Source organism: Leopardus geoffroyi, chromosome C1 (genome assembly GCF_018350155.1).
Source record: "Leopardus geoffroyi isolate Oge1 chromosome C1, O.geoffroyi_Oge1_pat1.0, whole genome shotgun sequence".
In the NCBI taxonomy this organism is placed as follows: domain Eukaryota; kingdom Metazoa; phylum Chordata; class Mammalia; order Carnivora; family Felidae; genus Leopardus; species Leopardus geoffroyi.
The window spans coordinates 142,226,458-142,242,298 of record NC_059328.1 but is presented as its reverse complement, the minus strand read 5'-3'; the positions used below and the strand labels follow the sequence as shown (position 1 = coordinate 142,242,298).

At 34.9% G+C, this 15,841-nt stretch overlaps 1 protein-coding gene across 7 annotated transcripts in view; it reads right to left on the bottom strand.

Moving 5' to 3' along the window:
• The window catches only part of RIF1 (replication timing regulatory factor 1), a 75,254-nt gene that overhangs the window by 11,754 nt on the left and 47,659 nt on the right, over positions 1-15,841 (bottom strand). For all 7 annotated transcript variants that reach the window (XR_006712878.1, XM_045479784.1, XM_045479781.1 and 4 more), the window contains exons 21-30: positions 14,498-14,597; positions 12,364-12,628; positions 10,977-11,019; positions 9,974-10,176; positions 9,340-9,439; positions 6,361-6,480; positions 5,246-5,397; positions 4,785-4,865; positions 4,438-4,492; positions 819-4,079 (exon numbers count right to left, since the gene is read on the bottom strand). Coding sequence is in view for 6 of the 7 variants with exons in the window: in XM_045479784.1 (XP_045335740.1) it covers positions 819-4,079; positions 4,438-4,492; positions 4,785-4,865; positions 5,246-5,397; positions 6,361-6,480; positions 9,340-9,439; positions 9,974-10,176; positions 10,977-11,019; positions 12,364-12,628; positions 14,498-14,597 (4,380 nt within the window). In the remaining variant the exon portion in view is untranslated. The remainder of the gene's footprint in view (positions 1-818; positions 4,080-4,437; positions 4,493-4,784; positions 4,866-5,245; positions 5,398-6,360; positions 6,481-9,339; positions 9,440-9,973; positions 10,177-10,976; positions 11,020-12,363; positions 12,629-14,497; positions 14,598-15,841) is intronic.

The window sequence follows — 15,841 nt, the reverse complement described above, 5'->3', positions numbered from 1 at the left end:
CAAAGCAAAACAAAACCAAAAAACTGAACTGTCAGTGTAAGAATTTTTGGTGTATTTGAGAAGTCTTCACAATGTCCTTGCTAAAGGCAAAATTAAGTATATCTTAGGTCTATAAAGCATGTTTGTATATATAAACACACGTATTCTGCAGTAAATGGCAGATTCAATTTTAAAGTTAAAGAATGCTCACATCATACCTTTTCAGAACTCCTTTGCTAAGCAGAGGACAAGCTCAGCTATGTAAGCACGTGTAACTTTTCCTTTTTTAATTTATTCAATCAACAAACTATGTGTAAGTTATAGGGTCAGGAGCTAAATCAGATACATAGATAATCGATTTTCACAAAAGTGACTTTAGTGAAGATGGGGAAATAAAATTAGAAATGCAATCCCACCCAGAAATTGATAAAGGCACAGCCTGAGACTTTTTCGTTGTAAGGTCTGGAAATGAGTTCATATAAACACTTCAATGTGAAATAGACCATACAATGTCCTACCACACAGTAAATGCTAACTAAAGCTGTTTTACCACCATTTCTAAATGCTTCCTCATGTTATGAGAAATCATGAGAAATCCTCACCAATTCTGCAAGAGGTGAAAAATGTACATGGCTGAAAATCTTCAGTGTCCTCAAGTAAAGACAGATCTAAGTCCCCTTTTATCAACACTTTTCCTTCTGCCTACCCTTTTCCCGAGTCACCTTGGTAAACATTCAAAATAAGTGGTCTAATATTCTGTCATTCAACAGGTGTCACTGTATGACCAAAATACTCAAAGTAAATATGGGCTAATTAATATTCAACCTCAATTCCCCTACCTTGTGAACAGGTGACGATATCTCATCTTCATGTGGTCTTTTTAATCCTCTCTTTAAAATGCTGGTGGATGGAGAAGCCAAAGGAGACCAGACACAGCGTGTCTGCATGCCACTAGGACTGCCATTTGCTGACAGAAGTAAAGGATCAAGTTCCCTTAATTTTTGAGGAGACGCATTATTGTCTTCTGTTACTAGTTCGGAGATGGCTGTTTCGGATGTCAGAGACTGTGAGGTTTCCTCCACTTTCTCTGAAGTAGGGTGAACTTCTTGTAAAATTTCATCATTCCCTTCTACCATTTGATTGTCATCTAATGTTGTTTCTTCAGACTTACTAAGTTCAATATTTGCTTCAGTTTTATTAGAGTCCACCTTTCCTTCTTCAATACTCATCTCAAGTGTATTGAAAACAAAGCTGTCGATTCCCATAGTCAATGTCTTTGTATTGGCCTGTACAAGCTTAGTAGATATTTTAGTAGTCAAGTCCCCATCCTCTGTTTCACTGACTTGGTCAGCTTCAGCATTTACCTCACTAATCACTGTCTCTTCATAATTTTCCATTTTAGCATTCATTTCTTCAGATGAGTTTGGACTAGATTCATCACTTCCTTCATCTAATTCCCCAACTGCTGTTTGTTCAGGTATCTCTGCCTGAGCACTCACTTTTACAGGTGTGGTATCATCAGAATAACCAATACCAGAATTAAATTCTTTAGTTACTGTTTCTTCAGCATTCGGTTCTTCAGCTGCCTCTGCTTCAGAGTTATCACATCTTTCACTGTTTATCTCCATTACCTCTTCTTCAAAAACAGTTTTGGCATCCTTTTGTTCAGATAAGCCTGCTTCAGATTGATCACTTTCTGTATCCAATTCAACAGCTTCTACTACTTCTGGATTAAATATTGCTTCAGCTTCACATGCATTTGTTTCAACACTGGCAATGTTCTCTATTGTTAGTTCCTTCTCCAGGACAGCCTCTGGCTTTTCTTTGTTAATCTCCAAAGTAGCATATTCCAGTGAATTATCTCTGGAATCATCTAAAGATGGGCCAACAGTTTTACATTTTTTATTGGACGGCCCTTGGCTCTCAAGAGATGTTGCTTCTGCAGAATTCGTATCACAAGTTTCTTGTTCAAAATTCACTACTTCGGAAGGAAGAGGGTTTTGGACAGTATCTTCTTTGAACTCAGTCTCAGATATGACTAACGAATCATTAACAGTATCATTCTCCTCCTTGAGACCCAAATGAAAATTCACAGCATGATGCTCATCTGAAAGTTTTACCTCCGAGTACAGATTAGCTTTAGAAGTTTCCGATACAGGTACAGCTATTTGCATGTCTGTCTTTTTTGTTTCAGTGACCTTTACATCGTAATTTTCCATATTCTTTAACCCAATGAGCGACTTTTCCTGAGGTTGTGATTTTTCTCCACAGCACTCACAACTTTTAGATCGCCTTACCCTCCTACTTCTCTTATGCTGGCATTCAAGTGTTTGAGAAGATTTTTCAGAAAGCAAAGAAATGTCTGATGTCCCTATTTTTGAAGATTCTCCCACACTGTTATTTTCTACAGAATCTCGTTTTTGTAATCTCTTACTGGCATTTCTAGTCCTAAGATTTGATTCTGGCACTGATGGGTTTGAAAAAGAATATTCTGCACACTTGTTGGTTTTGATTTTTCCCTCATAAGTATTTGATCCGTCATCAGAAACCTGCAATAAATCTGAAGATACTGTAGAATCTTCAAGAGTTACACTACTCTCATCTTTTTGTTCACAAATCTGAGATTTTATGTCTCTGTCTACATCAGAATTTGCTTTACAATCAAGTGTCTGGTTTTCAATGTTTATACATTCTTGTTTTACCACTTTCTCTTCTTGATCTTCAATGTCAACACTATCGCTGCTTTTGTTTTTCCATTTTCCAGATCTCTTCTTTTTAGAACCTTCTTCTTTTGCCTCAGAACTATCAGATTCTGAGTTTTCAATGCTGGATAGTAAACCTTGGGATGCTCTTCTTGTTTGATACCGTGTTCGTCCACTTACTGGTTTTTCAGAGGACTTTTCTGCAATGTCCTGAGCACCGTCACCCTCAGATTTAATATTCTCAAGGTCTAGCTTTCTTTTACTTTCATCAATTTCAGCATTAGTGCTGGTTTCCCCAAAAGTCTTCTCATGTAAGTTAGTTCCTTTCTCTACATTTTCCTGCACAGTTTGTTCAGAAATCAGTTTTTGCTTAAGTAACAAGTCATCTTTTACCTGCAATGGGCTCTTCTGAAGAGCTTTTTCTTCTTCTTTACGTCTCTCTTTTTTTTGATTATTTTCTTTCTCTTGGCTGTCAGTGGTGAGCTCTGCTATTTCTGAACGTCGCCTTGACGATCGTCTAAGGGTTTTTTGGCTTGGAGTTATCTGAATAGTACTATCCTCATCTACTATTTGATCTGCTGGTGTTACAGTTGGGGGTGTATTTTCTTTGGATTCTAAATTAATTCCTAATGTTTTGTCTTCTACAGTACTGTTTTCTAATAACACTGCATTTTCTATTGTTGGTTTAAGCACCATATCCTCATACTCCACTGCAGATTCAGAGAGATGAGTATGGTTATTATCTAACATACATTCTGTCTGATTAAGCAAACCAGGTTGGTTATTTTCTAAGGCTACCATTCCATCAACAGATTCCTGAGTATTTTTCTCCTGCTCAGATCTCATTAAGAGCTTAGACCTTTTATTCCCAGTTTGTTCACCTTTACTCGACTTTCGGCTTGATCTCTTAATTCCATGCACTATTTTTTCAGAGTCAGATTTTACAAGAGCTATTTCTCTTTTCTTTGTTTTTGATGGAATATCTGTTTTACTCATGTTTTCCTGGTTATTTTTCACTGTAACAGTTGATGACATATTATTTAAGGGAGATGGACTAAAAGGTCTATTTTCTGAACCATCAAACTTCTCCAAAGTAATAAAAGTTTGCCTCCGACTTGTAGGCTGTGGGGGAGTTCCAAAAATGATGACATTAGAAACTGAGCTACTGTTGACACCAAAAGTATTTTCTGCACTAGATGCACATTCAGTTGGTGTTTTCGTTGATGAAATTAAAGCTTTCTTTCTGGCATCATTATTACTGCTCAGTATGTCTGGGCTGGTTTCTTCAATAGAACCACTCTCATTATTTGAAAGGGAACCCCTTTCAGGATGTTCATCCATACCACAGTTTTCTGTGACATCTTGAGGGATGACAATGTCACTCTCCATTTGTTCCTCCTGCACAGAAAAGTATACACATATATAGATTAGTCTGCAAATAAGTCTGACTTTGTGGGGATATCTTAGTATAAAACTTCAGTAACTCAAAAGGTAACACTTGACTTTCAATATTTTGCAAATATTCCAAAGGTGGTGGTAGACACCCGTTAATTTGTGTTTCTAATTATAAATATTTAATAAAGCCAAATATATTTATTTTAAACACACAAATACCCACAAATAAAATGACTACAATTCTGCCAAAGTCTGCCAATAAGAGTTAAGAGATTATGCAATACATCTTAAAATTAATACACAAGACTTCATAATGGAATGGTAATTCTAAAAACCCCAAAATATGAAATACCAAACATACCTTAAATATCACCTTGGAATCTTCCTTTGATTTTTCAGTTAAAGTAGGAACTTCCCTGAAATAAAAATGTGCAAATTAAAATACTGTTTTTAAAAATGTTATTTATTCTTTTTAGAGAGAGAGAGAAAGAGAGTAGGGGAGAGGCAGAGAGTCAGGGAGAGACAGAATCCCAACCAGGATCCCTGGTGTCAGCTCAGAGCTCGATGTGGGGCTCAAAACAACGAGCCGTGATATCATGACCTGAGCCAAAATCAGAGTCAGACGATTAACTGAGCCACCCAGCTGCCCATAAATTACTTTTAATTAAAAATTAGAAAACCAGTTACTTCAACATCTTCCATACTCACAAAGACTCTTCATGAGTATACTGAGAAAACAAAGTATCCTGTGAAACATCCAGGTTATTATACATGGCAGGAATATCGCACCTAAAAAAGATCTTACATAAGTAACTTCAAAATGCAACATTTCTACAATTAGAAATTAAACTTAAAACTGTACATCTAATTGTCTTTTAAGAACAATATAAAATCAAGGCTTAGATGCTTATTTTCCATGAAATCATCTTCCCTATCCTCTCCTCCAACACTACCTCCATTAATGATTCACGTCTGAATTCAGAAATATTTGGTACATAACTAAGTTACCATGTGCATTATGAAATGCAACCATGTATGGCACATCTTTTCTGGCATTAAAATACAGATTATACATACAGTACCTCAGTTCTAAGCAGAAAGTTATAATTGCTGCACGACATCTAAATGTGAATACAGAATATCTAATTCAAGATAAAAGGACTACAAACCTCTTTGTTTTGAGTACTTCTTTCTGATGTTCAGTTAGTATTCTTTCCTTTGCTTCTTTTCCTTCGGAAGGTATAAACACAAAGTCGACAGACTTTTCTTCTTCCAAAGGCATTTCACTCTTTGTTTTTGGAGAAGGCGACTCTAATTTCAACTGCAAATTTTAAAAAAGCAAACGTACCAATCTCTCTTCTAGCCCTCTAGAAAAGGTCTTCAATAATGACTAAGAAGTTTGAAATTCAAATCTATATGATATCCTTGGTTAATAATTAGTACAATGTCGCTCGCTTTCATTCTACCTCTAAAAAAAATTCGGAAAGTAAAAATTATTACACCTTTTTAAAAAGTAGGCAAGTTACCAACAAAGCACAGGCAAATATGGTTTTCGGGACAACATATGAAAATCAAATGGTTTGGCAAGGGAGTGTATCACCAGCTCTCAAGCTGAAGCATAAACTAGTCAAGTTAAGTAAAAGTTGCCAAAAAAAATATGCACTACAGACCAAGAACACTGCTACTGTTACTTTTACTATTTTTCAATGCAATTGTTTTCATTCTATATCATAGTTGCTACCTGACTGTATTGGAGTCATTCCTTAAAACATAACATTCTTTCATTTTGCCAAAGGCCATGGTTTCAAGACTCCAGAATATCCTTATTGGAAGTCACGGAAGAGACAATTATTGTCTGAAGATCAGTTGACTGGCAACTAGTTAAGATTACGAGTTTTAGATTTAGATGTCTTACCTCTGTGTTCTCTTTTACCAGAAGTTCTAAAACAGTCTCTGATGCTACCTATTCTATAATTATTCATACCTATAGTTGATTCCATTTCAAGGAACTTAATGGATTAACCATACTTAATGGATAGGTGCCTGAATTAACTATACTTAATGGATGCTACATATTAAACAGACTTAAACCTCAGGAAGAATGAATCATCTCCTAAAGCTTCTAGATTTCCATGCTATCCTACGTTCTTTTAGACCAAACTCTCTAATTCTTCTTTAATCCTTTTATTTAGCCTTTAATAGCTTTTTCTTCCAATTAGAAGTTATACATTCTCAAGCTACCATATACTCAAAGTTCTATTAAATAAATTTTGGAAAAACATACTTGGCCTGGTGGTTTCATATTTTCTTTCGCATCCTTTGTTTGTGCCAAAAAAGAATCTCTTTTTCCACTTGATTTTCTTTCCATGCCACTTATCTTCATATTTAACTGTGAATTCTCTGTCTGTTTTATTAAAAATAAAACAATTAAAAAAATTTTTAACGCTTTTGAGAGTGAGTGTGCACGTGCCAAGTGGGGAAGGGGCAGAGAGAGAGGGAGACACAGAATATGAAGCAGGCTTCAGGCTCTGAGCTGTCAGCACAGAGCCCAACACGGGACTCAAACCCACAAACCATGAGATCGTGACTTGAGCCGAAGTCAGACGCTCAACTGAGCCATCCAAGCGCCCCAAAATTAAAACTGCTAAAAAGTACAAATGCTCTACTTCTCCTTTTCATGATTTGAAAATTCCAGTGTAATAAATGCTCATTACAAATATTAAAATTCTTTCTCATTATTCAAACTTATTAAAGTCATGTCAAAGAAAAGAGCCATTGTATAATTCAACATCAAACAGATTTGACATTTCTAACCTACACAGCTGTTGTGCACCATTTTTAGAAATTTTATAGAATCTGAATGTTTTGAGAATTTTACATATTCTAAGAATAAGATACATCATATAAATACTTAAAATGAATCAAATTACTGGACTCAAAGACCCTTCCAATTACTGAAAATATTTCTAAGAAGAAAAATCACAGCCATGAAACTTTAAACATCATACAACCAATAAGGCATACATGATAGGCCAAGAACTAACAATAGAGTACTCAGTTGGCCATTAACTTTTCTCTTACAGGTTCTAAACAAAGAACAGCTAGACTCCATTTGTTGTTGCTGAATAGAAACAAAGTTGTCTAAGAATGTGGTACCTCGTGGACATGCAGTACCCATGTCTTTACTCCTTGATCCTCAGACAGTAATTGTTACTGGCCAAAGTACCCTGGTTTCAAGTGGGTGTGTGACAACAAATATGTGTTTTTCTGACAGAAGGAATGAGGGATTTGATGGAAAGAACTGAGAAAAATGAAGGGTAGCTCTTGCTTAGACATGGACCAATAATTATTATTTTCGTTTATCTGAAGCAACACTTAACCATGTATTATAATAATTACAACATTTGCAAAGGAATATATATGAAATGCCATAGTTCAAAAAAGATAATTAATGAACAAAAACCAGACTACTTACATGAGAATCTATGGTGAAATTTAATGCCCTTAAATCATAAAAGTATTTCAGGTCAACGGGCAACAAAAGCTAAAATAAATGAAATTCCATCGAATGGAAAAACTTTTGCACAATGAAGGAATGCATCAGCAAAATGAAAAGGCAACCTACTGTATGGAAGAAGATATTTGCAAATCATACTTCTGATAAGGGGTTAGTAAACAACTTAGTATTTTTAAAAATCCCAAATAAAAAATGGGTAGAGGACTTGAGTATTTTTCCAAAGATATACAGATAGCCAACAGGCACATGAGAAAATGCTCAACATCACTAATTATCAAGGAAATGCAAACAAAACATGAGATATCACCTCACACCAGTAAAAGTGACTATTAATGGAAAAGACAAAAAATAACACGTGTTAGCATAAGTGTGGACAAAGGGGAACCCTTGCACTATTGGTGGAATGTAAATTAGTACAGCCACTATAAAACACAGTATGGAGGTTCCTCAAAAAATTAAAAATAGAACTACCATACAATCCAGCAATTTTACTTCTGGGTATTCGTCCAAAGAAAACAAAAACACCAATTTAAAGAGATACGCACCCTCAACTTCATTGCAGCATAATTTACAATAACCAAGATACGGAAATAACCTAAGTGATCAATGAAAAATAAATGGATAAACGGATAAAGAAGATATATACAAAAAAAAAAAAAAAAGAAGAAGGTATATACACATGATGAAATATCACTCAAACATAAAAAGGAATGAAATCTTGCCCTTTGTGACAACATGGATTAACCTAGAGAATATTATGCTAAGTAAAATCTCAAAAACAAATACTATATGATTTCACTAATAGGTACAATCTAAAATATAACATGAACAAACAACACAGAAAAACTCAAAGACAGGAAACAAACTGCTGGACACCAGAGCAGGGATCAGGTGGGAGCAAATGAAACAGGCAAAGGGGATCAAGAGGTACAAACTTCCCGTTATAAAATACACGAATCAGAGCAATCAGGTGGCTCAGTTGGTTAGGCATCTGACTCTTGATTTCGGCTCAGGTCAGGATCTCAAAGTTCATGAGATCAAACCCCACGTCAGGCTCTCCACTGACAGTGTGGAGCCTGCTTGGGATTCTCTCTCTCCCTCTACTCCCCCCCGCCCACACTCTTTCTCAAAATAAACATATAAAAATAAATAAATAAATCATGGGGATGTGATGTACAGCACAGGGAATAGTTAATAACACTGTCATAACTTTGCAGGACAGATGATAACTAGACTTATGAAGATTGTTTCATGATGCATAAAAATATCAAATCACCAAGACGTATACCTGAAACACAATATTGTATGTCAGTTACACTCAGATTAAAAAAAAAAAAAAAGTATTCAAGCCAGACAACTGAGGTCATACAAAAATCCTGTATTATGATGTTCTTATGTTCAAGTTTTACTTCAGTAACATATTTTAGGTTTTTGTCTTTAAAAAAATTTTTTTTAATGTTAAATTTTGGCAGAGAGAGAGAGAGAGAGAGAGAGAGCGAGAGCGAGCATGAGTGGGGGAGGGGCAGAGAGAGAAGGAAACAGAATCTGAAACAGGCTCCAGGCTCCGAACTGTCAGCACAGAGCCCAACACGGGGTTTGAACTCACAAACCGCGAGATCGTGATGGGAGACAAAGCTGGACGCTCAACTGACTGAGCCACCCAGGTATCCCTAGGTTTTTGTCTTTTAAAAAATTACACGAAAATGGAATAAATGAACAACACTAATAAAAAAAATCCCAACTTACTCCATCTGAGTATGGGCCACTGGATTCCTCCATAAATTCAACATTTTCCAAACCAGGCAAGAGGAGCAGAAATTTCTGTTTGGCTTGTCTTAATATTGGTCTTTAAAAAAGTACATAAACATATATACCTTCAGTCAAGTAATACTGGTGAATACCAACGATATGTTAATAAGGACACTTTAATTACAATTTTAAAGTGACAAAATACATCGAGTTTAAAGACTTTCTCTATATACACACAAAACTAGGAGAAATGTAGACAGTACATTTAGTTTCTTTGCTACATTCTTCAGTTCCCAAATTCTCTTATTTAAAAATTTTCCAAATTTTTCAAGCAGGAGTACTTTTACATTAAATTCCCATGTACACATCACCCAGATGTAATAACCATCAATTTCTTGTCCTTTGTATTTCTTTTATCAAGGAAAGTTTTAAATTTCTTTTTATGTTCCTAAAACCAAGGATACTCGAAGGACCAAAGTAAACCAAATAATGTTTAGTAATTACCACATCCTCAAAATAACATTTCAATTGAGGAATCCTCTGCAATGATTCCTCTAAGAAAAATTCATTTTAAAACAAAAATATCAATTTACATATCACAGTAACTGTATGAAATAGGTTATTAGCATACTTTAACTCTTCAGGATAAGTCAACATCGTCACTTTAGCAAATGTGGCATTCCAGAACTGAGCGCTCTGTTTTCGAATCTGTTTATTCTTGTGCAAAAATATTATGCATAATAATGGAGAGATCTGTTCAAGAAGTTCGCTGTCATAAGTTCCAGTGTAGCTGAAGTGCAGACAAGTAATTATCTCTCCTAATAGCTTTTCTAACTAGGAAAAAGGAAAATTTTGTTAGGATAACATTTGGAAATGTGCTTTTAAAACAGTAAAGATAAAAGCACAAAGAATTATAAATTAAGCAACTCACAACATGCTACCACTTCTTCAATTTTTACAATTCAAATGGTTTTTAAAGCACCTATTTCCTTAAATACAGGTTTATTATATAAACTGACAAACTGTCAGGTGAAATTAATTATTGATGTGAGATTTGATGTCAAGCTTATTTTCCATTAACAGAAAAAATTGTTTTCTCATGAACAGAGATTAACAGCTGGCTACACAAGTTTTACCTATAAATACTCTCCTATATAAAGGGATAAGAGTTGTTGAGGTCTATGAATTTAAAGCAATGTTATTCTTCTTTAAAAACTATCTTGTGGGGGCGCCTGGGTGGCGCAGTCGGTTGGGCGTCCGACTTCGGCCAGGTCACAATCTCACGGTCCGTGAGTTCGAGCCCCGCGTCAGGCTCTGGGCTGATGGCTCGGAGCCTGGAGCCTGGAGCCTGTTTCCGATTCTGTGTCTCCCTCTCTCTCTGCCCCTCCCCCGTTCATGCTCTGTCTCTCTCTGTCCCAAAAATAAATAAACGTTGAAAAAAAAAAATTAAAAAAAAAAAAAAAAAAAAACAACTATCTTGTGTATGTGTCCATGTCATGTTATTAAATGCCTATGAAAACTGAAAATATATAAACCTTTTAAAAATCAGAAGTATATGTAAGGAAGGCAACTATCTGAACTCTAACATTTTTTCTTCATGAAGCTATGTTTTACAGACAATTGTCTATTTTTACCTTGTTGCTCATACAACTATACACTTTAGGAACTTCATCAAGCCTGGGAAGAAAAACACAAGAGTACCACTTATATTTCAGAAAGTTAAGCCTAAAAATACATAATGCAGCCATAAAAATGAGACATGTGTAGTGATTTTAAAAGGTGCCCCAAATCTTCATCTAAAAAATGTCAAATTACCAAACATTAAGCATGAAACAAACCTATCTTTAAAAAAGGAGTCCAAGAAAAACATCTGGAATAGACCTCAAACTACTAATACTAGTTTGTTATTGTACCTTTTCTAAAAAGCATAAATTATTTTTGATGAAACTTAAAGACTGAAAGACATACAAAAAGTTGATGTATTTAGGGTTCTACTTTGTACTTTGTAAAATTTGTTCCTGAAACTTTCTCTATGAATATAACTTTAAAAAGATGGGACAATTATGATTGAACCACATAAGCTTGACAGAAAAGACATCAATGAATCCTTTCAAGCTGCTTTTTAAAAAGTATGCTATTTGGGATATTTTCATGGTTTTTTTTTTAAGGCAATGGTTGCTTCAATTCAAATGTAAAGGATAATGTAAAATAAAATAAATTTTTACAGGATAATTCAGAAATTTAAATGTGTATACCATTTGGACCAACAATTTAACTTCTAGGGCCTTGTTCTGCAGATGTAGTACAAAATGAGGACACTGATGTGTGTACAAATATGTTCAACTATAATATTGTTATGAGTGAACAGGCTGGAAAAACACATATGTCCACTAATAATTGGGTACAAAGTTTCATAGAACCCTATGGAGACATTAAAGACAATGAGATTCTTATATGTATGATGCAAGATACACACAATATTTTAAGTGCACGCCATATACTTAATGGCAAAGTAGCATGTCAAATATGCTACATGTAAGTCATACACTTAACAGGTGTATTTATTTGTATTAAGAAATCTAAAAAGAGATGTACTAAATTGAAAAGGGGGGTTGAGGGGTGCCTAGGTGGCTAAGTTAAGTCTCTGACTTTAGCGCAGGTCATGATCTCGTGGTTCATGAGTTCCAGCCCCACATCAGGCTCTGAGCATCAGCTCCGAGCCTAAGCCTGCTTCAGATTCTGTGTCTCCCTCTGTCCCTGCACCACGCACACTCTCTAAACATTAAAAAAATTTGTTTTTGAAAAGGAGGGTTGAACTACCATACAAAATTAAAAACTCACAATTTCTACCTCGTTTTATGTATGATTTGAACTATCTTTTTAACAAAAGCAGAGTATATTGTCCTCTTCACTAAATTGTAGATTACCATTTGTAACCACACGCTGCTAGGAAAATGACCAAAGTTTGCTACCTATATCCAAGACGCTTAATTTAAAGCTATTAAGTCAAAAAATACTTACTTTGAGTTTTCATAAAATAATGCCAGAGGTCTTGATAAAGTTGCAAATATTTTTCGGATCATAGAAGGCAAAGAAATACGTCCAAGTACTTTGGAAAGAATACTGGTGACTGAGTTGCCAACAGTGAGGAGAGTATCAGAATGTACTTCCTTGAAGCTCAGAGTATGGAAAGAGTAGATCACTTTCACAGTAAGTTTAAATAAAGAAGCCAATTTCCCTAAAGGTTCTTTCTTCTTTTTGGACCAATCTGAAGGTCTCTGTGGTGCTAAGATAAAATTGAATTTATTAAAAAGTAAAGTACTTTGAAAAGTGTCATTGTACATCTTTACAATTTATCTCATTTAAATGACAGATACTGTACATCTCATATATGTGTTTCTGTAGAATGATACTCAAAATTTTAAAATGATATGCCATTATTGGATATACACCATTACAACCGTATCTTTAAAACAGAAACAGAGACAAAGGAAAACTATTTGGCAGATCTAGAAGAATTCCAGAAAAGTGGGTGTCTTTTCTCTAAAGAATTATAAAACACATTTCAAGTTTTTATATTCTCTGAATTTCAACTAATTCGTAAGTACTAAATTATGTAAGTTCCAAAACTAAATTTTAAAATTCAATTTTTAAAACAAAATTTCCCTTAGAAATTACTGCTCCCTGTATAATAAACTGAACCCTACAAATAACATTAATCAAATCACAGATTCAAATCCTCAGCAAGAATACAGGAAAAGCTTAAATTTAAACAAAAAGATGTATCTTAAAAGCACTGTCCAACACTCCTGTTTACTATTCTTAGATTCTGCCTCTCTTCAGATACCTACCTACAGGGATGAATCCACTTTGTCAAAAAAACAAAACAAAAAACATAGTCCAAAATTACCCGTTTCCCTCAAAGAAACCAGTCTCTAAAAGTAGAATAGCTCAGATTTAAGAGAAAACTCTCCTTCTTCCCCAGAATCTGTTTCCCAGATGAATATAAATTAGAATGGTCTCCCAGAAATTCCAGGCCAGGATGTTAAGGCTGACAAGACAGCCCATGAGTCAGGCGACACCTATCCCAAACGTCTACTCAAGAGGATCCAAAAGCAGTGACATCTTAGCCACAATGACTAAACCTTGGTTTCTAAATGCCATCTTCAGCAAAAGGAACCATGTTTCTTGGAAATATGTCTGGTTCCAGGCTTAAGGAGGGAGAAGTACAGAATGAGCCTGATGATCTTACGCCAAAGTTCTCAAAAAATAATGGAAACACATGAAATGGTCAAAGAGGCAAACATGAGCATAAATATTAATAGCAATGAATTATAAACCAATGAATAACAGAAACTCACAGTGGTAAAAATAAAATGGGACAAAGGAAGTTCTATCTTACATTAGGATGTCATTTGCACCTGGAAGTGACTGGTGCCTAACAGTGCTCAGTAACGGCAGAATGATTTATTAGAATAGAGATAAATAATAGGGACAGCTTTTAGAATTAATTAAAGACAAAGGAGCTAATCATCTTGACACAATTTAACATAATCAAATGAAACAACGAACTATTCTTCTGGTAACATTAGTGTTTCAGGCAAAAAGCATTAGTGGATGATAAAATCATGAGTGAAAACTGGCTGAGAAAAAAAGTATATAGTCTCAAATAACCTACCACAAAACATTAATTTATTAATCATAGGTACTCTACGGTAATTTACAGTGGAAAACTTGGCAGATATTGTCTTAACCAATTAGCAAATGTTAACATTACCAGTAATGCGACAAATAACATTTTAATAACAAACATCAAATTTTCCTGCCCAGATAATCCCTTGTATAAGATGGCAAGTAAAATCACTCTTACTACACAATTTCTAAATAGGATAATATTGATCTTTCAGTGTTATACAAAGGAATAAAGATATGTGGGTGCGTATGTGACAGAGAGAGAGAGACTGTGAGCATGGGCATGTAAGAGCACTTAAGCTCCTAGCATACCAAAGTTATATAACAAACTTGTAGGACATGGTTATACATCAAAAGTCAGCAAAATGAGGTCAGAAAAAATATTAGGATTTGCCTTGACAACAGTTTAGACAGTCGTGTTTATCAAATACTGGGTGAACAAAATAAAAACAAAAGTACTTACATTTAACTTTTGGCTGATATTTAATATTATATGGTGAGAAGTCAATGCAATCAACCATTACAGTAATAACATGAATGATCCTATCTAAGAGCAACAAATTCTGGGGAAGAAAAATTAAATATTATATTAGAAACTTCCAACTACTGGCATAAATTCCAAATATAGCGAGCATCAACAAAAAATATAAGACATTCATTCCCACATATAACCTATAAGGTACATGAAATACAGTTATGAATACTTGCTCATTAACTTCTGTGTGCCAAGTACCATAAATTTTGTTTCTCAACATTTAGGGAAAATAAATCATTTTTAAGATGCCCAGTAGACTCAGCATATAAACCAATAAATTGAGTCTGATGAACAAGGTTCCCTTTCTTTTTTTAACTTATAAGTTCATTTATTTTTTTTAGTAATCTCTACACCCAACACGAGGCTCAAATTCATGACCCCAAGATCAAGAGTCACAGGAAGAGTTAACACCTATTCTCTTGAAGCAGTTCCAAAAAATAGAAAAGGAAGGAAAACTTCCAATGCATTCTATGAAGCCAGCATTACCTTGATTCCAAAACCAGACAAAGACCACACTAAAAAGAACTACAGATCAATTCCCTGATGAACATGGATGTAAAAATGCTCAACAAGACATTAGCCAACCATATCCAACAATACATTAAAAAAAATTATTCACCAAGACCAAGTGGGATTTATACCTGGGGTGCAGGGCCGGTTCAATATCCACAATCGATGTGATTCATCACATTAATAAAAGAAAGGACAAGAACCACATGATCCTCTCAACAGATGCAGAGAAAGCCTGTCACAAAATACAGCATCCTTTCTCTCATCCCTCATGAACGTAGGGATAGAAGGATCATACCTCAAGATCATAAAAGCCAAATATGAATGACCCAATGTTAATATCATCCTCAACAGGGAAAAAACCGAGAGCTTTCTTTCCCGCTAAGGTCAGGAACAAGACAGAGATGTCCACTCTCGCCACTATTATTCAACATAGTATTGGAAGTCTTAGCCTCAGCAATCAGATAACACAAAGAAATAAAAGGCATCCAAATCGGCCAGAAGGTCAAACTTTCACTCTTCGCAGATGACATGATACTCTATATGGAAAACCCAAAAGATTCCACCAAAAAACTGCTAGAACTAATCCACGAATTCAGTAAAGTTGCAGGATATAAAATCAATGCATGGAAATTGGTTGCATTCCTATACACCAACAATGAAACAAAAGAAAGAGAAATCAAGGAATTGATCCCATTTACAATTGCACCAAGAACCATAAAATATCTAGGAATAAATCTAACCAACAAGGTGAAAAATCTA